At 41.2% G+C, this 24,937-nt stretch overlaps 1 protein-coding gene across 2 annotated transcripts; it reads right to left on the bottom strand.

Annotated features, from left to right (window-relative positions):
- Positions 1 to 46: 46 nt before the first annotated feature.
- Positions 47 to 24,937, bottom strand: VPS35 (VPS35 retromer complex component). 2 transcript variants are annotated; one of them, XM_019731855.2, is made up of 17 exons: positions 24,634 to 24,937; positions 19,257 to 19,355; positions 17,956 to 18,052; positions 17,140 to 17,263; positions 16,472 to 16,654; positions 14,926 to 15,139; positions 13,566 to 13,649; positions 13,032 to 13,141; positions 11,581 to 11,677; positions 11,326 to 11,474; positions 9,730 to 9,937; positions 9,267 to 9,422; positions 7,303 to 7,425; positions 5,241 to 5,420; positions 4,547 to 4,786; positions 1,684 to 1,827; positions 47 to 1,013 (listed from the first exon to the last, which is right to left on the bottom strand). In XM_019731855.2, the coding sequence occupies exons 1-17, from the start codon at positions 24,634 to 24,636 to the stop codon at positions 834 to 836; spliced, it is 2,391 nt and encodes a 796-aa protein (XP_019587414.1). In that variant the 5' UTR covers positions 24,637 to 24,937; the 3' UTR covers positions 47 to 833. The 2 variants fall into 2 exon arrangements, with proteins under 2 accessions (XP_019587414.1, XP_074171057.1); XM_074314956.1 differs by having other exon boundaries at positions 22,840 to 24,639.

Raw genomic sequence — 24,937 nt, 5'->3', positions numbered from 1 at the left:
CTAGTTCCTCTAACCAATCACGTATGAAACGAAAAAAAGTCCAAAATTGTTAATGGCAACTTTATTTTCACTGGTGAAAAAAAAAATCATAATCGTATGACGCATTTCCCCCTAAATGTACAATAATGGTTATACATAAATTATATAGATCACAAATTTTCTAATTTATACTATTTAGAACAAAATTATTTTGATAAATATGTCGAGGACAACATAGGTTTTTAAATGGATGGTCGAGTCCAAATATGCAAAATATAGCTTCTGGTTTTGACCATGGTGCTTTAAAATTCTGAAACATGCATTAATATATTCTAGTTTTAGGGAAAATATTATACATGGCCTTATCTTGCTTTTAGGGAAAAGCCCAAGCTGAATTTCACATACAGTATTCCTTTCCTCTAAATTCATCTCAAATTGGACTAGAGAACAAAGAGACAGACACGTTCGGGTTAGTACTCCCAAGTAATGAAGGAAATGACATAATCAACAATAAAACAAAACAGAAATAAAGGAAGGAGAGCTTCATTAGTAGCCAAGATAAGTGGTTTTTAAATATTTGTGTTCTTGTTTTTCTTTACAGATCACAGGAATATTAAATAGCAAATCAATCATGCTACTTGGGGTGATCAGACAGACCTGAACACTTACGAAGTGAATAGCTTTATTAAGGTCTTGAAGGTGAGTGTCGGAGGTGCTGGGTAAAACACATCACAGGTAAGAAACGGGAAAGCTACCTCAGCATTTCAGAAAGGCACAATCTATGGAAGGGAGACCTAGCATAGCAAAACCCTCACTGATGTGCGTGGACAGGAGTGTGGTGAGCCTGTTTCCATTTAAAGGACGAGCCCTTCGTAGATGGGCCCCTCAGATTCTGGCGATTCCCGCCTCAAGCGCAGATGTTCCAGTGTGTTATGAAAATGTTTGTTAATCTGCTCTGTTTCTTCACTGGCCTCGAGATTTGGAAGGTCTTCTCGAATCTTTTGGATAAGCTGGTTCAAAACCTGAATTGTGACCTATAAAAGAATAGGAAAAAAAAAAAAAAGAATATGTACAATTTCATGACCAAACATGTACCACAAAATATAAAAGGCAATTTAATAAAAACGTTTTGAGGAGCTTGTGTTACTCTCATCAATTACCAGAGTAATTATAGGGGGGAAAAAAGAGATGAGAACATGAGTCCTAGTTTGGGAACAACTTCTGGCTATTCATCAAAAAAAAAAAAAGGAGTTAATAAAAAATACAGAGCACCATGAACCAGTAAAAGAACAAAAACACAATTTATCTAACCTACAAATCTTGACCAACACTGCTCTGCCAAAAGGCTAAGGCATTATTCTTTATTTAGGACTTATTCTGAACTTGTACCTGATGACAAATCAGGCTATCATTTAGCATTTGTAAATTACTTTGTGTTTCCTAAACACAGAGACTATTTTTATAAAATATTCCCAAGCAAAAGGGATGAAAATTTCCTTGCATACAAATAGTTCTTCCATTACAGATGCATCTATATAGTCAGAGCATGTTTTTGGAGAATGGGAGACCAGTAGGTGGGTTCCCCAGACTCTGATCCTCATAAACAAACAAACAAAAAGCACCAGAATGACAAACTTCTGTACACATCAAATCTCAGAGCAAGAAGGGAAAACACTTCACTAACACCAATATCAATTCACTTACCGCGTCATTCTCCTTTTCATAAAAATAGATGTATCTGTTCAGAATTTCTATAAAAAGTTGCACTTGTAGAGAGGGGTCCATGCACTGATTTGCTATTTTTAGAGCTTTCTTTAGGCATTCCATTACCCTCTTGCCTCCATGAAGCTGGAATAAGAGGGGAGGAGGGAGCAGTAAAGTGATTAATGAATCACGAACATCCCATTGCACACAGAGAAGTAACAACACTACAGTGATTCATGTTTTAAAGGGACAAAACAAATTTAAATCCTCTTCATTTTTAAGTACACAGCTATATTTTAAAGCAAATATAGTACTTGTTTTATATATTTATATGGTATATGTTTTATATTTATACACAGGCATACCTCGGAGATATTGCGGGCTCAGTTCCAGACCACCGCAATAAAGCGACTCACAATTTTTTGCTTTCCCAGTGCACATAAAAGTTATGTTTACACTATGCTGTAGTCTATTAAGTGCGCAGCAGCAGCATTACGTCTAGAACACAATGTACACACCTCAATTTTAAAATATCGCTAAAAAATGCTGACCATCCTGTGAGCCCTCAGCGAGTCATAGTCTTCTCACTGGTGGAGGCTCTGCCTCCACGCTGATGGCTGCTCACTCATCAGGGTGGTGATTGCTGAAGGTTGGGGTGTCTGTGGCAATTTCTCAAAATAAGACAACAGTCAAGTTTGCCTCATCAATGGACTCTTCCTTTCTCCAAAGATTTCTCTGTAGCATGAGATACTGTTTGACAGCATTTTATCCACAGAACTTCTTTCAAAATTGGAGTGAGTGCTCTCAAACCCTGTCACTGCTTTCTAACTAAGTTTATGTAATATTCTAAGTCCTTTGTTGTCATTTCAACAATCTTCACGGCATCTTCACCAGGAGTAGAGTCCATCTCAAGAAACCACTTTCTTTGCTCCTTCATAAAAAGCAACTCCTCATCCATTCAAGTTTTATCATGAGATTGCATCAGTTCAGTCACACCTCCAGGCTCCACTTCTAATTCCAGTTCTCTTGCTGTTTCCACCACAAGCGCAGTTATTTCTTCCATTGAGTCTTGAACCCTCAAAGTCATCCACGAGGCTTGGAATCAACTTCTTCAAATTCCCATTAATGTTGATATTTTGACCTCTTCCCATGAATCACGAATGTACTTAATGGCATCTAGGATGGTGAATCCTTTCCAGAAGGTTTTCAATTGACTTCGCCCAGATCCATCAGAGGAATCACTATCTGTGGCAGCTTTGGCCGTCTGAAATGTATTTCATAAATACTAAGACTTGAAAGTCAGAATTACTCCTTGATCCATGGGCTACAGAATGGATGTTAGGTTCACAGGCATGAAAACATTAACCTCGTCCATCTCCATCAGAGCTCTTGGGTGACCAGGTGCATTGTCACTGAGCAGTCATATTTTGAAAGAAATCTTTATTTCTGAGTAATAATTCTCAACAGTGGGCTTAAAATGTTCAGTAAACCGTGTTGTAAACAGATGGCTGTCATCTTAGATTTAGCATAATTCTAAGGGCCCTAGGATTTTGGGAACGGTAAATAAGCACTGACTCCAACTTGAACTCACCAGCTGCATGAGCCCCTCACAAGAGAGTCAGCCTGTCCTCTGCAGCTTTGAAGCCAGGCATCGGCTTCTCCTCTCTGGCTGAGAAAGTCCTAGATGGCATCTTCTTCTAATAAAACGCTGTTCGGCTACACTGAAAATCTGTCATTCAGCCTAGCCAGTTTCATTCATTTTCTTAGCTAGACCTTCACCTGGCACTTTTATGTTATGGAGACGGCTTCTTTCCTTAAACCTCATGAACCAACCTCTGCCAGCTTCACACTTTTCCTCTGCAGCTTCCTCACCTCCCAGGCTTCACAGAATTGAAGAGAAGCAGGGTCTTGCTCTGGATAAGGCTTTGGCTTAAGGGAATGTTGTGGCTGGTTTGACCTTCCATCCAGACCACTAAGACTTTCTCTGCATCAGCACTAAGGCTGTTTTGCTTTCTTATCACTCCATGTTCACTGGACTTGTACTTTTAATTTCCTTCAAGAACGTTTCCTTTGCTTTCCCAGCTGGGCTGTTTGGCACAAGAGGCCCAGCTTTCGGCCTGTCTCGGCTTTCGACATGCCTTGCTCAGTAAGCTTAGTCATTTCTAGCTTTTTATTTAAAGGGAGGGCTGTGTGACTCTTCCTTTCGCTTGAACACTTAGAGGCCATTGTAGGGTTATTAACTGGCCTCATTTAATATTGTAATTGTCTCAGGGAACAGGGAGGTCCACAGGGAGGGAGAGAGATGGGGAATGGCCGGTCAGGGGAGCAGTCAGAACACACAGCTTTTATCCATTAAGCTCGCCGTGTGATGTGGGTGCAGTTCGTGGCACCCCAAAACAATTACAGTAGTAACATCAAAGGTCACTGATCACAGATCACTGTAACAAATATAATAACAGTGAACATTTGAAACATTGTATTACCAAGACATGACACTGAGACACGAGGTGGGCAAATGCTGTTGGAAAAATGGCACCAACAGACTTGCTCCAGGCAGGGCTGCCATAAACCTTCAATCTGTATCTGCTAAGTGGAATAAAACGAGGTATGCCTGTATTGTGCATATTTTTCAAAGGCGCTATGGTATAAACGCGCAATGTTACAATACACACAAAGTGGAGGCCTCACTGCAGGATGTACTCTCTGCACACTACTTTCCTTTTAACAAAACAAAACAGTTTTCTTTGTCAGGTCCCCAAGCCCTCCAAAGGTTTGCATCCAGATCACAAGCCGCGCCTGCCATCCCTTGCTAACAGTCGCCTGTCCTGTAACCAGCTCAGGGACGACCTCCCGCCTGCCTTACCTCCTCCCCGTTTTTGTCTGTGTTTCTGCCAGACCAGAAGAGATGTGCACAGGTGCTCACAGCTCGGCCCTGATCGGGCTTCTTCAGAAGTTTGGATGCGGCCAGAGCGCACTGAGTCCTCAGGGGCTCGTGATTCTCTTCACTGAAGCACTTCATCCTCTCGAAGGTCCCGATGATCAAGGTGATGGCAGCCAGCTGTGCTTTGGAGTCGCTGATTTCATCTTCGTACAGAGAAAATGCCTGGTGGGCACAGGGAGAAGGACCATCTGCTGGAGCGTTTTCCGCGGCAGTTCCCACCAAGCCCACCCTGGGAGCGTCCTGCAATCCCTGCAGGTCAGCACACGTGCCCTCTCGGAGGGGCACAAGGCACAGCTGATACAGTAAAGATGCTGACAAGTTGTGTAACAAGGAAACTGTCTTAACTTTGGTTTAACCCAGGGTTCCCACACTGAATTAATAAAGGAACTTTTTTTTACCATGATCCACCTGGAAATCTTAAATCTCACTAGCGCCCGGTAACAAATTATCCTGCTCCAAACTGGGCAATATGACTACAGCATTAAGAAGTCCCAAGACAGTGGAAAAGGGTAGTTACAAATTCAGTGAAGAGTAAACCCAGGTGCACTGCACCATGCCACAGGTGACTGAGCACAGCCACATGCTTTCCACGACCCGGAGCGGAACACATCATCACCTGGGACATAAACTCATACGCTACGGTTTCATGATTCTCAAAACCAATTTCTCCAGCAGCTAGAGCCCCTTGAAGAAAAAGTCTTAAGGGTAATTCTGCCAGCTCTGCTTTGATCAAAGCACTGATAGTCTGGTGAGCAAATGAAAAAATCTTCTGGCATTTCTTTTCCCATTTGTCATCCTAAAACAAGAAAAAAGTGTTCAATTACCTTAAGCCCAAGAGTAACTTGCTCAAGAATATTTATTTTATATACAACTTCTAGAGAACACACAGAGAAAGTGATAAAGGTGAGCTCACAATTTTCCTGTTCTTTCTTCTCTGTCTCATTTATGAAGCACACAAGTCAATCAAACAGGATGTTTTCTCAGAACATCCACTGGAGGTTACTGGCTTTGCAATCTTTATATATTAGGAGTTTCTTTTTTTCTCATCAGAAAAGCAACACATTCCCAAATTGGACAAAATTAGGAAAATACACAAAGAATTTTAAAAATTAAAATCATCCCCAAATCTACCACCCAGCAATAATCAATGATAGCATTCTGGTGTTAATATTTTCCCTTCTTTTTTCTTTACAAATGTAATGCAACTGGGATATTTGTGCATGCTTTTGTTTTCTATTTTAAAGTACCTCACTTAAAAGAGTTAAATTGGGCTCATGCTACATATAATTTGTATTCAATTTCTTTTATTTTATTTATTTTGTCAGAACAATTTTCCTCATGACACTAAAGTTATCTGAAATCATTTTAATCACTAGAAAATATTCCACATACTGGACGTAGCATAATTTACTTAGCTATTCCCTTCTGGAAACGATCTGTATTACCATCATGATCTATATACAAAAGCTTTATTGAATCCCTAATTATTTCCTTAGCACAAATTCTTAGAAGTGCAATTACTGGATCTTTTAAGGCTCTGGTTACACACTGCCAGAGTTTTCTAGAAAGACTGCAGTAATTCACATTCCCACCATGACTGGATTGAGAATGAATTCTCATCACACCACTGCCATCGCTGAACCTTATTTTTCTTTTCTCTTCACCAGTTTGATTTCTAGACAGGTTCACTGCTGTACTTACTAGTGAGGTTCAATATTTTGCCCGTGTTTCACCATCCCAATTTCTTGTTAAAGCAATCAGTTCTTTTCATTTTTAAGAGAGTAGTAGTGACAGACTTGCTACGAGGACTAAATGCACTGATCCGAGTGCGTCGTCTGGGCACAGTGAATGGCGCACGGTGAGTAAATGCTCGCTGCTAGTTTTACTGTTACATTCACAAATACCTGTCCCTAAGATGCGGGGAAAGGGACTGAACGAGAGAGTGGCCTAATAAAAACGGGCAGACGCTGCTATGCCTTGCTGGTAGGTCTGCTGAATAAATCTTATCTCCCCATTGTCTGAAAATGAAGTTTGCTGAGCTTTGTTCCTCAACATAAACCTGACTGCCCAGGCTCAGGTGCTTTCTATAAAGCTACTCCACTGAAGACTTAAGCCGTAATTCTGTTGGTAAAAGGAACAAGCTCATAAAAAATGTATACAGCTCAGAAATGATTCAAGTACAGGCTTCAGAGAGACAGGTGATGATGCAGCGCTGGCGCTTCCCTGAGGCAGAGCTGGCTGAGTGGGTCTGACCTGCCGTGTACCGCAGCCTCTGCTCACAGGGCGGTACCACTCCACAGCTGGTACTTCAAAGGCTCCAAGGAAATGAAACTGTTCTTTAAAACTAAAGCACTGTCAGCCGATTATATAATACACTGATGACTGTCTCACAAGCGATCTTTAAACACAGGCAAAACTTCCAGCATAAATGCAACCTGTTTGAATCTTTCACTTGATTTTAAGTGTTTTCACGCGATCCTGCAGCTGGACTGTAACCCGCCAACATCACTGTCACAAACACCTAACATGGGACAAAGAATGAATTGAGATTTACTGAAGCTGGGATTTTATTATCTATTTTTGTGTATGTTTGAAATTCTACATAATAATAAACTAAAATACACACACGCAGGGAGGAAAAAGGAAAAAAGTAGTGACATATTTAAAAGTAAACCCACCACTTTAGAATTCTCTTTATAGCGAAAAGCCAGCTGGTAAGCTGCAAATACCAATGGCGGCAGTGTGAAGCGAATCCGCTGATTTCCACCAGCTCCAAAATGTTTTCGTGCCGTGTTTAAAATCTGAACAAGAAAAAGACCAATTACTCTTTTCTGCACTATGATTCATTGTTTTTAAAATTAATTGGGGACTCCTGTTGTCGTCATCGCTGCCACCGTCCCCATCCCCATTCTGGAGCGCATGCAGCCTGCAGGCTTTTTGGTCAGCACTTCACATCTCTTATCTGGCAAAGGCCTTGCAATCAGTCTAGAGACAGACACTGACCTCGTTTCACAAACGGGGAGGCCTGAGGTTGAGAGAGGTTGTACAATCTGCCCCGGTTACACAGCTAGTCAGGGCAGACATTGAAATATGTTTTCCTAGACACATGTACAAAGTATACTGTGTTGGTAAAGGGCTTTCTAAGGAAAGACTTACACTTCAAAGCAAATTCTAACACTTACGACTTGTGTGATCCTGGGCAAATTACTTCCCTTCTCTTAGCTGTCAGTTTCATTTGAAAATGGGCTCAGATATTTCTCCTAGGGTGGTTGGGAAGATCAAATAACACATGTGAAGTGTTCCCAGGACCTGACACAAGGCATGCGCTCAGAAATGTGGGCTGTTATTGTAATACAAAACAGCTCTATGCGTATTGCTGGTATATCCTACCTCCTAATTCAGAAAAAACACTACGACCATTTAGGTCAAGGCAATACACTTTGAAAAGGCCATTGTGAAACGAATGTCTGGTTGTTTCAGAAAACCTACAAAGAATCCATGAAATACTTTTTAAATATGTGTGACACAATGTGTGACATTCGGGTTTTGTGAATTTCTCTGAAATGGCAGACGGAAAAGAGGCTGCATCTCCCTGAGAAGTCAGAGCGAACGACCCTCGCCTCCAAGGCGTCTGTACAAGGGCGTAACCGACTGGCCACAGGCAGAAGGCACACCTAACTACTCCGTTTGGTATGCAACAAAAAATGAAAACACATGTAGACACGTGTGTGTGACACGGGAACATACGGTAACCGGTTAAAGCCGTGAACAAGCAGCCACTCACTGTACAAATCACAGTGCACAGAGTGACACGCTGTGGGGCCCAGAGCATCTGTCACTGAGCCAAGGCACAGACTATACACAGCAATACAATGGCTATGAAGGAGCACAAGTGTCAGCCATGACAAAGGAAGTCACAGCACGAGAAAGTCAGGCCTCCCCCTCAAACAAAGCTGTTCATTAAAGCAGCCCAAATAGCCTCGTGCACCCAACAATGGATAAACTACTTTGCCCAAACCACAATTAAGCAGCCATCTGTGCCACCTTTCATGAAAATAAATTATCCAGCCTCAGTCACCAACACTCAGGGAATATGTTTTATTCATTTCACAAATATTTATTTAGGACTAGTGACAAAGAAAGGGAGCACCTCATCTGACTTCTTTACTAGAAAAAAGGGGGTAAGAAAAAGGCAATCTAAATTTTAAAGTCGTTTCACACATTTTCAGTGTGGCAGACACACACAACTTGTATTTGCAAACCTTGGATACATCAATACAGTTGAATATAAGGATTGTTGCTTAGACTTTCAAAGCAACACACAGTTGTTAAATGAACATAGAACGACAACTGGACACCCAGCTAACGGCAGACAGGCTCTTCTGCAGCCCCTAAGGCTTCGGTCTCCTGCAGAAACTAGAGCAGGCTGCCTATTCCTCATGTGCTCCGGGACTTCACAAACAGTTACACAAATGTCCTCATGTGCTCCGGGACTTCACAAACACTGATACACAAAGGGAGGGCCACACATGCCACCTCATCGCTTATTCAGCTACGATTCTTTCAAAACCTTGTAAGAGCACAAGCTACGTGAGACCCTTCATGACACAGGAAATGGGGGACAGTGCGGGCTGGCGCCTACCAGGTACTGCTGGTCGGGGTCCTCCGAGCGCAGCAGGTGGATGACCCTGCCCACGAGGCCCTGCTCGTCGGCGAAGTCCTCGGGGTCAGGGTCTTCTGCGGGCTGGTCGGGCTGATCCTGAATCAACGTTGACACCAAGTTCATTATGGAATCCACCTGCAACGTGGGAGACAGACCACTGGGTGAAACCACCAGCACCTATAGCCATTGTCAAGAGCGATTCTAGCCACATAAAGTTACAAAACAGTATCAACAACACAAATCCTTTCTTGCAACACAAGTATATGCATGTGGACACACAGACAAAAGTCTGGCAAGAGGTGCACCAAATGTCAATCAACAGTGGTTATTCTTCCTGGTGAGATTCCAGCTGTTTACCATTCCGCCTTAGACAGCTCCAATCCTGTAATTTATGTAATGAATAAGCTACTTGCAAAAACACAGCACGTCGCTATTCTCTCACCTGGTCTTGAGAGACAATTTCCGTGTTATAATCCAGAACGTTACTGAGCACGTAACAACTCATGCTCTTTCTGGACTCGTAGTCAAAGTATTCAAACAGTGGGTGGAAATGTTTTAGTTTTAAGACCGTTAAAACATTGTTGTACGTGTCCACAGGGATCTTCAACAGTCTGGTGAGCTCCTTCGAAACTGCGCTGCTGGTGGCAATACTACGGGAAGAAGAACAGCAGCCCTTGAATGGAATTAACTCTCCACATATACAAACATGGCTTGTTTCAGAAAAATCGAACTTTCATTTATATGTGAAAGGAAATGGATCGAGTGAATCACACCACCCCAAAATTCTCCAATGACCTCCTTCCAAGATGCTCATCTTAACGCATTTATTCATCTATTCATGTCCCACTGATACAAAGCGGATGTAATAGTCTCCAAGTCATGACAGGTTGTACAGCTGAGGTTAAAGTGACTGTCTGGAATTTGCTATGTCTCAGGGAAGCATTTTAAGTGGTAGTTAGGTTTCTAGGGTAGCCAGTAAGTACTGTATATGACTTATGAAAATAAGTAGGAAAAAAAAAATCCATGCAAAACTAGCAATTTGAAAAAATAAAAAAAAATTAAAACATAAACGATTTCTTCTGCTCCAGATGGTGGTGATTAAGGAAGAACAGGCTGAACATCAGGTGGTGGCTTGTAGGAGCCATTCTGTGGAGACTGAGAAATGTCCCCGCATTTCTACCATTTCAGATTGGGATTTGCAGTTCTTTGTCTAATTTTAGAACTTTAAAACTCATTTAGTAGGGGAGGTATGTTACCATTCAAGATCTGAAATGTTTTTTGGGTCACCAAAAAATGGGAGAGACCAAGAGGAAAAAGGAGCAATAAAAGGTAAACGAGAAAGGGATCTTCCGGATGCAGCTAAACCACTAGAAGAGAGACAGATAGGAGACAGTTCATGTGAGGTGAAATGATGAATAATGCAGGCAGGCAGGGCCTGGCTTGACTGTGTTCAGTCAGAAGCAACGGAGGGTGGGACAGGAAGGGGACCGCTGGAACAAAGATAAAGGGAGCAGAATTGCCCAGGGGCCACCAGAGGACGTGGCAGGCCTGGGAGAGCACAGTGAAGGAGGCTCTGAGTGGACAAGAGCACCATACTCTCCTCCATGGTATCAACATCAAGCTCGAAACAGAAAAATATTTTAAACCAACTTAGTCTCCACACCTTAAATACATACATGCCCCTAATTTTTCACAACTTACTCATCAGTAGAAAACCACTTCTTACGGAAATACTGCTCAACACAAAGCGTTTCCTTACCAGTTTAAAAACTCGTTCACATCTACAAAAGAGGGTGAACTGGAGACACTGGTCTCTGGAGACTGCTTACAGTCCATGAGCCCACTACCTGGCCAGTGTACACAACCCAGTAACCGGCTGCCACTTCCTGGCCTGACTAGCACCAAGCATGTTATGCTAACAAATGCTGAAAATGAGACAAATGCTAACATTTTAAAAAGGAATTGAGAAAGAAAAGCAAATCTGGGACCAAACAAAGTGCCTTACGAGGGTTTTTACAAAAGTGTGACGTTGACTTACTGTTCAAGGTTGAGCTTATTAAATATCTCCACTGTTGTTTCTAGAACTTTGTCAACATAGTCCACACGATCGGGGTAACACTTCATAGCGAGATTGATGAGAGACACTTGTAAAGACACAACATCCTCCGAAGGCATGTCTTGTCTAGACTAGAATGTTTAGAAAACCAGAGAATTTGTTTTACACAATTACAAAAGGATCTACCAGTTGAGAAGTTTCGAAGTTTAGGGAACTTAGGAGAAAAGCCGTACACACCTGTATTACTGTAGCCACCTGCTGTGAAAATATATCAAAAAGCTTAATCTCTGCTGGGATTCCAGGTCCATCTTCACGGTGAGCAAATAAAGCTAATCTGGAAAAAAAATCTTTATTTAAAAAGATATAGAGATCTGAGTAGTGGGGTCACAGATGACATTTTATTCTTCACGCTTTTCTGTGTTTTCTACAAGTGTATGTCTCCTAGAACATTAGAAAAGGTTTTTACAAAGGACATGGAAGGTAGCTGATCATTCCTTCAATTCATCTTTAACTAGACAGTTTCACCAATGATGTCGTATTTCACTGCATTCTTACTTTATATCACACTTAAACAGATTTTTCAATAGGCCGGTTTTGCCAAATTCTTTGAAACCTAATTGAGTAGATATGAATAGAAATGCACTAAAGTGACAAATGTATTTGACAGCCATGATTATAAAAATAATCTTTAAAAGCCAAAAGGTACACAGATACTTTAAGACACTGCAGTTTTACCACTATTAAGTTGGTGCAAAAGTAATTATGGATTAATAGGTTGAAAACAATTGTAAAAACCGCAATTACTTTTGCACTAACCTAATATAAAGTTTAGGACGCAACTAACTTCAAAAGTAGTAAACATCTCTTTTCTACATCTTAAACTATTCAAAATAATGTCTGTTCCATTATCTTTATCTGTTCGCCACAGCTACTGGCAGGGATGGTTAAGGAACATTACACGTGACACAGGAAAATCTAGTTCTTTGCTCCCATTAAGAGTATGGCCAATTAACAGGATTTGGAGAATTCTGCTAAATTCTCAGACTTTAAAACTAGTAACTCAGATATTTAAAATAAAACAAAAGGTAGTGTTTGTAGAAATAACCTGGGTGTGGGTGTCTGGTTTCATGTCAGTATGTCCACAAGCAGGACACATTACCAACTGGCACTCAGCATACCTGTCACATGGGCACTTAGCAGAGTCACATCGAGGACCACGTTTGAGACATTTAAACAAGACCAAGGGCTCTAGAAGTAGAGCTGAAGCCTGAAGGGGATTTACTAACATATTAATACACTGGAATTCTCTTTAAAACACGCAATGACAATGATTACTGAACAGTCTCCATAATCTGTATCTTATGGCTACTTGATGAAGCAGACCCCCAAGCAAACTGGCGCCCACCGAAAGTCAGCTTTCATCTCGGTCCGTATAACAGTCTTTACGTGATAATTAAACGCATAGATTAAAAATGTTATTTCCATGCCTCCTGCACAATTAAATCCTGAACCTCTTTCATGCCTAAGCTAGGCAAGCACTTACTAGATACTCATAGAACTAAACAGTGTAGTTACAATAAAATCATTAATATAATAAAAGTTTAACAGAAATAAATAATTCATGACAATGTCTTAAATCCATTATTCCGAAGTCAGAACATCTGCCTTCCAGTGTTGGAAGCTCTTACCTATCAATTAAAGCAATGATTATGTTTTTCACATTTACATTTTGGTGTAACTCAGCACAGGCCCGAAGAAAAGGATTCAAAGTTTGAAGGTGGAATTCATCAGGGAAAACCTGAAAATCAAATAATAACTGAGTGATACAAGTAAAAGCACTTCACATTATATTCTGGACTTACTTATGGTACTTAAAGTTCATATTTGTGGGAAAAAATCATTTTAATCTTATACAACTAAATTAAAATACATTACTTTTAAGTCTCTCTAAACGTAAGCCCAGATAGAAATATCCCACTAAGGAAAGTCCACCTATAATTATACTAAAACTAATGAAACCTAGAAGGTGGGGAGGTCATGCTTTCCTACATTTAGGGGAGAAAAATATATCAATACAATGACCAAGTTATTAGTGGGAGAAATGAATTCTTCATTCAGGAAACCTAATTTCTACTCTAACAAGATTTTTTTCAAAACAATGAAAATTAATGAAATATAAAATGAGTCATTTAAAAAAATATAAAACAAATGTTCAAAGCTACCTGAATAATACATTCCATGAGATATTCTTGAGCCAAAGCATCCCTGCAATTCACGACTTGTTCCAATATGCCAGTCAAAACAATCTAAGAGGAAAAAAAAGTAAGAGTTAAGATTACTTTCAAAATCTCCTGTCACTCCTCTAACAGCACGGTTGGACTATTAATTTGAAAATCATCTTTCAGATTTTTCTCACCCATACTTCCTTTCTAGATTAAACTTTAAAATTTTACAGAATTTTTAAACAAAAAATTCTGGGTTCCTATTTAGTAAAAGTCACTTAGCATGAAGTCCATTTCACTAATTTTTTACTTTTTGTGGTTTGCGCTTTTTGTGTCCTAAGAAACCTCTGTTTAATTCAAGGTTGTAAAGATTTCCTTTGTGTTTTTTCTTCTAAAAGTTTTATAGTTTTAGATTTTATATTTAGGTCTCTGATTCATTTTTTGAGTTTTTCTACATAGTATGAAGATGGGTCATAGTTCAAGAGTTTTGTTTGCATACAGATGTCTAATTATTCCAGAACCATTTGTTGAAAAGGTTGCTTTTACACCTTTATCAAAAATAATTGATTGTATACCATGTCTCCCTAAAAATAAGACCTACCCCAAAAATAAGCCCCAGTTAAGATCATCAGCCAGACAGACGCATTTAGTACGTTATGATCCAGAAGATGACATGACTGTATTTGAGTAAATGTAGATTGTTGTACATGAAAAAAGAAGATATCCCCTGAAAATACGCCCAATTGGTCTTTTGGAGCAAAAATTAATATAAGACCCGGTCTTGTTTTTGGGGAAACACAGTATGTGTGTCTATTCTGGATTGTCTATTACAGGGGTCAGCAAATCTAGCTCAATGCCTGTTTTTGTAAACTGCTTCCATATTGTCCAACTGCTTTGGCACAACACCTGCAGAGTTTAGTAGCTGCAGACCACAGGGCTTGCAAAACCAAAAAATGTTTACTATTTGGTCTTCTACAAAAAAAACGTTTGTCGATCCCTGCTTTATTCTCCTCCACTGGAGAATAGACGAGCACTTAGTAGATACTCATAGTGTTAAATAGTGTAGTTACAGTAAAACACTGATTAACATGTTTATCCCTTTCACCAATACCACATTATCTTATGTAGCTTTAGAGTAAATCTACAGCAAAATACAGTAAATCTCAATTTAAGAAGAACTGGTGATACCCAATCATCCCATTCACAAACTCAAAATATATCTTTAAGTTTATTGACGTTTTCTCTGATTGTCAATGGCTTTCAATGCAATACCATTTAACAAAAATATTTTGATTTTAAAATCAGACTTCAATTTATAGCTCATGACACAAGCAAAGGTGACAAGTAAAAGAACAGAAACCTGTTTGTAACGTTCCACATTTACACCTTCCAGCTGACTGAGGCGCACCAAATTTGTCCCCACTAAAATTCTCAGCTCCTGCCTTTCTCGTTCTCTTTTTTCTCTATCTCGGCTGTGGCCCTGGTGTTGCATTCGCACCCAGAGCTTATTCATTTCTGCAAAGTTGAGTAGGACAAAATCCATGGAATCACTGATATCGCCAGTTGTTTCTTCACTGCAAAGACAGTCAGTTGGAAAAATCTTTATATACAGTATTTAAATTATAGGACCAATTTTCTACTGTCCCTCTCCTTTGAGCATTTCCTTCTAATCTCTCTAATACACCGATGCTTTATGAAAGACACTTTCAACTTCACTGGCTTAGTGTTCAATTTCAAGGGGAACAAACTTGAGAGAAAAAAAAGACCAGGGAGAGGACACAGTACAAGTCTAAAGTGACAAAATACTTTCCCCCACTCTTTTCCCCAGGCCAACTAGACTCGTTATGATAATGCCATTAATTCAAAAAGCCTAAAGAAACTGACATAATGTACTGGTAACTACATCATTTTATTGTTAAAGATTTTATGTTTTCAATTGGAATGTAAGCTTGGTGAAGGAGGGAAGAGACCATGTATTTCCTGGTTATTTTTACATCTCCTAAGATGAGGAACTTAGTAATTTTCAAAATTTTTTACTGATTGCCTAATTAAATGCTCAAAACTGAGAGTCAAATCATAATAAATCAAATAAGCTGACATTCTTCTCTATACAGTTAAATTTTCATCTTTTCTATACCATTTAAATTTTCTGTCATATGCATAGTAAAATTTTATATTTTTTCTTTTAAAAAGGAATTGATGCAGATATACTAAAAACCACTGAATTATACCCCTTAGAAATAAATGAATGAATGAATGACCTTGTAAAAAAAGGAAGTAAGGTCTTTAATCTAGGGAACCTGTCACAGGGATAGTTCACCCATTTGGCTGACCATCTGCCATTTTGTGGCATAAAAGCGCAATGGACTCAGGTGCTGGAATACCGGTCACAAGACACAGGGTTCTCTGAGTGGCTTTTGTTCTTTCTGTTTGGGAGTTAATATCTAATTGGCGTGCACAGACCATTAAAATCATTTATATTGTAGGGTAACTAGCAGTCCATAAATTATCAAAACTGATAAGACATTCAAGAAACAATATGAAAATTGGAGAGCGCATGGAGAAAGTTAAGCACATTTCATTATTTCATTGTAAATACAATTTTGAAAATGTAAGTCATTTAAAAAGTCCTATTTTCAAAGAATATTTAATGGAATGGAAAAATGCTCTCAATTACATTACATGAAAAAAGCAGGTTCTAATAATCTACAGACATAATTTTTAAGAGAGTACATTTTGCATCACACACATATACTGAGGCGTTCTATATAACAAAGGAAATTGAAACACGAAATGCTACCAGTGGCTGGCTGTGGGTAGAATTATTGATATTTACTTTCTCCTATATACTTTCCTATACAACAAGAAAAAATATTACAACTAAATGAAGAAAGAAAAGCACTTACTCTGTTGGCTCGCCTTCATCAGGTAAGATGTTTCTAGTACACTGAAGAAGGTAATTTCGAAGAAACAGGCCTCTCAAAGGATGCTGCACACCACGGCACATTTCTACCAAGTCTTTCAAAATGTCTTTCCTGGACTGAGGAAATGACTTGACATAGACAACTCCAACTGTAATCAACAGATAACTAGGAGAATTTGGAGGAAACATTTGATTAGAAATAAAATATTCAAGTCAAGAATTTGATTATGTCCAAACATACTGAATACAAACATATTAAACAAGACAGGGACCAAGTTTTCTCCTGCACAATTAAGAAAGTATCATCTGATTTAAAATATAGGCACTCACTCCCAAATCTATACGCACACGTACAAATACACACACACGCACACACACATATGAAGTGATCAACTTTAAACACATTAGAATTGTCATACTAATTTTTCTAGTAGTCGAGACATTAAACAAAATATGTCATTTCTTTCTATTTCCAAAATTCCTCAATAATCTATGTGAAAAGTAAATTATACTCTAAAACCTTTAACAAATCAGTGTCTACCAAAATGTTAATTTCTCTGTCAAGAAATAAATAACCTTTAAAGTGGTTTTCTAGAAAGCCCTGATCCGAAAGGCCATCACAGGCCCCAGCCTCGGCCTCAGGCTACTCACAGCCTCGGGATGATGTTCCCCGCGTACTGCACGAGCTCGTAGAGGTCCGCCACCTTCCTTCCTTTCGCAAACTCATCTGTCAGGTAGACCTCCAGGTAGTGCAGCTCATCAGAAATAGCCATGTCTTTTCATGACGATTAAGGATTCAAGCCAAACCAACCTGAGCAATACTCTGAACTCGTCAGTCATTACACTGGTGGGCAGGCAGCTTAAATGCTGGTCCTTGAAGAGCGCATTTACATGCGACAGAATTCCAGCTGGGCTTCCCTTCCTTCACATAAGCGCGTTAAAGATGTTGGAAGCACAGCAACAACAACACGGACTGCCTGTCAGCCCACTAGCGGGGCTCGGAAATGGCAGTCCTTTGGGAATTCCTTCCCATTTCAGAGGCCTGCGTGGCAGGATCTAAGGTTTAAAGAACCAACTGCCTCGGGCGGTGAACGCACAATGGGATTTACAGATGCTTTAATACAGAACTGTACACTGAAATCTATGTAATTTTACTAACAATTGTCACCCCCTATAAATTAAAAAAAAAAAAAAAAAAAGAACCAACTGCCTCAACAACCTGCGCAAATGGTCTGCAAATTGCGATACAACCACCACCCATGTCAAGAAGTTTAAGCACAGGAAAAGGGTTTCTGATACTGGTTTTCTTTTTCTCATTTAGCACATTTACGTGGAAAAGGAATGCTATTTGGTTAAGACAATGAAGGGAAACAGAACCCCAGAAAACTTAATAAGGAACAAACAGACCAGGGCCTTATCAAGAAAAAGGTACAGTCGGAATGTTCTTTCACAACACTGAAAAGATACAAAGCTCATAGTAGCTCTTCGGGGACAGCATGGAAGTTCGCAGCTCACCCAGCATGTTAGAAGCGTGTTTCAGAGCGTCCATAAGCTTGTTCTTGTCCTAGGAATACCAACAGAATTATCACAATGCTTACTTTAAACAATCACTTAAGTTGGTTATGTAAAATACCAAGTTCGATTTCACCTGGCCATCTCTCTACCGAAAAGCGTTAAGACACCTGCTTTCCCACCAGGGCTGCAGAGCTCAGCGAGTCTTATGTCTCTAGACCACAAGCTTCCTGGCATAGCTCTAACCTTCACAACCCATAGCGACTAGAAAATTAGTTGCACTGATTCCAATTTTACCTGCAATCAAGAAAGCTGGCATACTGATTCTTTTGAAGCAAGCTACTATCCTGACAATGGCTTTGTCATAGGTTACAAGTCTTCAGAGATGTCTGGAATGACACCACCTTTACATACAGGAAACACTGTTCATACACAGAAAGAGACAGAAGCAAGCTAGCTCCAGGCCTGCACACTTTCTCCATCCCAAGACGTTTTTCCTTTTTACAAATTTGTTTGCAAGGAAAGCGACACCACAGGTACGACTGGTTAAGAGCATATTACTAAGCTTTAGAAACTGTAAGACACTTTACACAGGTAAGATATAATTATCTTCATCATCATTACAGCAACTTTTAACGTGAAGTGCCAGCCTATTTGGTTCCATTTCTTAAACTTTAATCCAGAGAATCTATAGTGTCTACAGATTATCTCCTACCCTATCTTTTACAATATGAAAATATATAAATAGGTGTAAGTATTATTTTTAAGCTAGCTTCTACAAAAGAAATATATTCAGGACAGAAAAAAAGCCTTCAAGACAGGAACAAAGCTGAATAATTCAAATTGAAAGCATTTAAAACCATTCTGGCAACAACTATTTATGAAGTACCCATTACATGGACGCCCGCCTCTGGTCTGAGGTATAGGACCCACTGCGCTGGTAATGCAGGTCGGATGCCGGTGTGGTGATACTAGTGATGGGTAACCTGAAGGCAGGGTCTCGCGTCCTCATGACGCTTACATTCGGGTGTGGAAGACAGACCATCCCAGACGACAAATATCAATGGCAGTACACGGGCTCCCTGCTGAAGCTGCCCCATGCAGTGCCTGAGGGAGGTGGGACTGCAGACAGACACTGGTAGACACTGACAGTTCGACTGGCCAGAAGCAGTGCAAAGCTCCACGCCTTAGGAAGACGCTGCAGCGTTTCCACAGCACCCAGACCGCAGCGGAGTCCCCCATACCGCCATCCTTACCAGGCATCTCTTCATCTGGAAGGACTGGACCTTCACGGCCTGTATAGCTTCATCCAAGAGCTTTTCCTGCTCATCCTGAGGTGACTGCTGTGTGGTAGGCTGAAACGTAAAACCAGACTTCCATTAATGTCTCATCAGCACTCGCTTCCAGCAAATCGGATACTTCTACGCTTTAGCCTCGCCTTTCCAAGGCTGTCCTGTAAGGCTCCGCACAGTTCTACATCTCAAACCCATTTACCAGTTTTGACAACTACTGAACAGACAGCCAAGCTCAGTTACAGAAGTTAGCATAAGGTTACTGAAGGGAACCGGAATGTGTTCGGAGAACTTAGTCTCTCTCAGAAACTGACGGAACATTCTCATAACAGGTTGGTCCCAAAGGACATGGTACGTGGTTTATGGCTACCTGTGTTCTGCTAATACGCTCTGGATCCGACCAGAATGCAGCCATCAACCAATCTAATTCCTGTGATAGGTACAGTCTACCCAAATCCCTAAAAGCCTCTTTTTCTCTAGACTTCTTTTCATCTGCATTTTACTCTATTCTTAGACCAAGGAACTAGTTTATGAGAAGACCGACCTCTTAGGCAATATATATATAATAAGGGACTAAACAGCTTAGAAACAAAACAGCTGAAATTATTGTTATTGACTTGTGGTAGACAAACACCACAAAGAGTACTCTCTCCTCAAGTACCTAGCTTACCATTTCAAAGACAGAGATCTACAGTTAAAATGGACAAAATACATCAGATATTCTTGTCTTTGCCATCAGCAAAACTGTGCTTGCGAAATGAATTAGATCCACCCGTGGAGCAGTGAACCACTTCATTCTTTATGTTGTATAAAACTGTGTTTACACCTCCACTACAGTGTGCGTCACATTATAACCATAAATGATGGTCATTTTTACATCCTTGGGACCCAACACATTGCCCAACACATAATGGACGCTTCATAAATGTTCAATGAATGAGTAAATGAGCTGGTGTTGGAATGAATGTTTACATTATGTATTTAATAAAAAATGACTTAAAAATCAACAAATGAATGGGTATATACAAATTGTGGTACATACACATAATGAAAAATCATTCAATCACAAAAAGGAAAGAAGTACTGATACATGCTGTGTGCATGAACCTAGAAACCATATGCTAAGTGAAAGAGGCCAGACACAAAAGATTACATATGGTGTGATTCCGTTTATACAAAATATCCAGAATAGGCAAATCACCAGTAGAAGCAGAAAGTCGAGTGGTGGTTCCCAGGAGGGAGAGTGAAGGAGTAATTCCTTAATGAGTACTGCATGGTTTCTTTTTGGGGTAACAAAAATGTTTTGGAACTAGACAGAGGCGGTGACTGTACAACACTGTGAATGGACTAAATACCACTAAATTATTCACTTTAAAATGGTTTGTTATGTTAATTTCACTTAAATAAAAAAGAAGTGAAGATAGAATGCCTCCTACACAATGAGCTGGAAAGGTGGAAGGCAAGGACTTATACATAAACATGAAAGTTAAATCTAGTTAGTCCTGTTATTGAAGACAATCAAAACAACACTTAATTTTGAGATTAACAAAAACTCCATAAAACCCACTTCTGAACTAGAATCAATTATAAAAACTGAAAACTTTCTTGGTCTAATTTTGGAAAGAGAAAAAAAGTTAACTAAATAATAAGCAATGCCAAGCATCTCTTTATTTTTCCTGTGGCAAACTCTAGTAAAATGAGTTCCCCTATGACCACACTTCAGAAGCATAATCAATTTCAAGCAAAAGTTATTACCTTTTAAACTTGAAGAGAATATTCACCCTCTTCAAGTTTTATTTAAAAGGTAATAACTAATACGGCAGAACTATTAGTGTGAAATGTTGGCTTCAGAGGCAAGGAAGGACTACACAGCATTTCAGGATCCTGATTTTAACGCAATTCACAGTCTTCACGGGCTCGTCCTCGGAGAACTTCAGAGAAACCAAGTACAGTTTGAATGTTATTGGTCTTTATATCTGGATGCAACAGGTTTAACAATTATCAGAATCAATGGATTTCATTAAGTTCAGATGGTCAACTTAGAGCGAAGTAGTGATATATCATGAAATTTTTACATTAATAATTACTGTTTTATTGTGGTATATATATAAAAATTTGCCATTTTAACCATTTTAAGTGTACAGTTCCGTGGTATTAAGGACATTCACACTGTTTAGTCATCACCACCATCCATCTCCAGAACTTTTTCATCTTAAACACTCACTCCTCATTCCCCGACTCCCACCCCAGGCAAACACCATTTCGCTTTCTTTCTGTGAATTTGACTTCTCCAGGTGCCTCAGATAAGTAGAATCATACAATATCTGTCCTTTTGTGTCTGGTTTATTTCACTTAGCATAGTATCTTCAAGGTCTATCCATGTTACAGCATGTGTCATAATTTCCTTCCTTTTTAAGGCTGAATAATATTCCATTATATGTATGTACCGCGTTTTGTTTATCCATCTGTCAACGGACACTTGGGTTGTTTCCACCTTTTGGGCTGCTGTGTATAATGACTGTCTTTATACAGCAAATAAAACTATGGTTATAAAAAGATTACAAACAATTCCAAAATTATTTGTATCAGACTAGATTCAGTGATCTATAAACAAAATGTTAGCAAATGTTTTCTACTTTGTATCAACTGGGTTTAAAAGGAAAAGAAACTTAAACACAAAATGTAGAAAATACAGACTTACTACAAAGTAGGCTACAAATGAAGAGATAAAGCTATAATAAAGAAATGTGTTTTTACATATTACTCATAAGACAATATAGTTATTACATAAACGGCTATTCGAAAGGAGTGTCTTATGCCCTTCCTACAACAGGAACAGTTATAACATGAATGTGTTCTCATAAAACAGAAGCCAGGTAACGAGTGTCTGTCTCCTCACTCATGAAACTGGTTCTCCATTTACAAACCACTCTGTACTTAGCAGCTGTGTAGATCAGAGAAAAATGGAAACACCACAGAATCAAGATCCAGTGAACACTTATGATTAGGCCCATTTTAGCTTGAGACCCAAGCCAAACAGCCCTCCCAAGTCTACACAGTTACAAGGTACAGAGAGAGGCAAATGTCATCATGAACATGTCACTTATGAAATTACTCTCCATTCAAACAACGTGCTTTCGTTTCCTCTTCTATCAAACAGGAATAGAGTCCTTACTTATATCACTGTTACAAAGAATACATGAAATGAACAGATAAAGCTCAAAACTTGCCTAGCACTTAGTAACAAGCACTTGGTAAGTGTTACCATTATTATTATATCCTGCCTACATACAAGCAATTATCTCCACTCATCCTAGCAACTCCTGTGTTGGTCAGTATCTCCACTCACAGGCTGCAGATGTAATCTAACAACACAATGCAAATCAACTGTGAAATGAAATAACCCATCTCACAGAGAATTGCATCATGGTGATGAGAGTGCTATTTAAAATACGTTAAGGCACAAAGTAACAACTGAAGTAGAGCGAACTGAGGATGAGGAGGGATGGAAACTTCATGAGGGGAAAACGATCTGAAGTGTCTCCACCTTCATCCATTTCCCCAGGAATCATATGACGACGGCGCCCACCAGGAGCACTCACTTCTCCCAGCTTCACGTGTGTGCGTGCAGCACCTTCCCTCCACCTGCAGTACTGCTTTCTGTTCACCCTCCTCGGAGTTAGTTCACATGTCACTTCCTGTAGTCTTTCCCAAGCTCCCAGGCAGAACTCTCCCTCCGTGACCCAACACTGAGTTGACAGTGCTAGTAAGGTGATGCTCAGACAACATCACATTATGTTCCACAAGCACGACTTTCCCTCCAGATTCTTAAGCTGTGGGAGAGCCAGCGCTGTGTTTGTTTCCAGTGCCCAGCACAATCCATGACGGAAGGGACGCACGAGGCTTGATGAATTGAACTGGATCCTAGAATGTGAGGACTGGGAAGAGCCAAAGAGGCCAACCCTGCTTTCAAATGTACACATGAGACTCAAGTAAGAGTGAGTGACATGCCCACGTCAGAGACAGGGACGGTGATGTGACTGATCCTGGAGTTTTCTCTCCCAATAAAATTCATGAGGACGAGACTGGGTCTGGCTCAGTTCTCCAACCTGGTTCACCTGGCACAGGACTGGCTTGCATAGCAGACCTTCAATTAAGTACTTTCAGTACCAATCACTGTAAATGTCAATCCGTAGATGGTGAGAAGCAGACAAATCCTAGTGACACTTTTGCACTGTTCTTATAGCAATTACCAGCTGTAAAAATTCTGAGAAATCAGCAGAATCACCTTGTAGAGCGGTCTATCAGAGGAAAGTGGTACATGTCAAACGTTCAATCCTGCTTTCTGGCATTAACACACTTAAAGTGAAGCCCGTTTGCAGAAGCCTGTCTACATGCAGTGAGCAGTGAGATACACACCAACATACAAAAACATCATTTCAACAGTGCAGACAATGTCCAACGCTAATAAAATGCGAGTGACAACCTGCCGTTGTGGAAACCAGACACCAGGATTCACATTTTAAGGAAGTTGCAGTTTACCAGCCACAGCCACACGCGATGTGCAGCCATCACCGAGAGGCGCTACGGAGAAGGCCTACTTCCAGCAAGTGAAGCACCTGGATTCCATCAATGGGAGCCCGGTAAGGCAGCCTGGGTGCCCAGGGAACAGACGTTAGAGGGAACCAGCGGTCTCCTCTCCGTCTGTCAGAGCTCGTAGGTATCGGATGGCACGAGTCCTTCCAGGAAATTCACGTCAGCGAATCCCTAGAAGTCGCTGTCAAGCACTGCAGCCAAGGGGGCTCCGAGGCCGAGAAAGGCCAGGCCCCACTGCGGCCCCTGCGGGAGGCGCTTCTCGCACGAGGAAAGGCGCGGGGCCGGCAGGACACTGCCAGGCACAACGCTGGGCGCGCCAGCAACGGAGCGCTCCCTTGGGTGGGTCCCGACGCCACCCCGAGCCTCCGGCCCCCCGCACAGCCCCCACCCAGCCTGTCGCTCCGACGGGGCACTCGGGCTCCGGTCAGGGCGGGGCGGCGGCCGACTGCATTCAGGGGCGTCCGCAGGCCTTCCCGGCCCCCAGAGCCTCCAGGCCGAGACACCCTCAGGGAGGCCGCCTGTCTCAGAGCAACGGCTGCGGCCAGGAGCCACCGCCCACCCCCGCCCGGATCGGCCCGCCTGCGGCCTTCCCCGGCCTGTCCCCCACCCCGCAGGCCAAGCCGGGCTGGTGTGAGCCGCGGTCGGGCTGCGGGGCCCCCCCTCCGCCGGCAGCGCCCCAGGGCGGTGGGAGACAGCAGGGGCTGGGAGAAGGGTCCGCCCGGGGCCCGCCGCCCTCAGCACTCACCATGGCGACTCCCCTGAACCTGCAGCGATCAGCACCCACCGCGCGCGGAGCCTCCCGCGGTCAGGTGACGCTACGGCCCCTCCAGGCCCCGCCCTCTCTAGCCCCGCCTTCGGACCTGCAGGCGGCTCCTCGATTGGCCCGCTTCTAGGAATCCGAGTCTCGCATATTTATTGGCCCTTGTCACTTATCGCTGGACTGACGGACCTAGGCGCCAGCCAGTCCCTCCACAGTGTGGGAGAGGGCGGGGCGGTGCAGCGTAGAGGGCACTCGCTCGGCATCGGGAAGGAGACAGCAAGAGGGAAAG

This window comes from Rhinolophus sinicus, linkage group LG11 (assembly GCF_036562045.2).
Source record: "Rhinolophus sinicus isolate RSC01 linkage group LG11, ASM3656204v1, whole genome shotgun sequence".
Taxonomy (NCBI): domain Eukaryota; kingdom Metazoa; phylum Chordata; class Mammalia; order Chiroptera; family Rhinolophidae; genus Rhinolophus; species Rhinolophus sinicus.
Note: the sequence above shows the minus strand (reverse complement) of the source record. Positions and strands in the feature narration are given on the sequence as shown.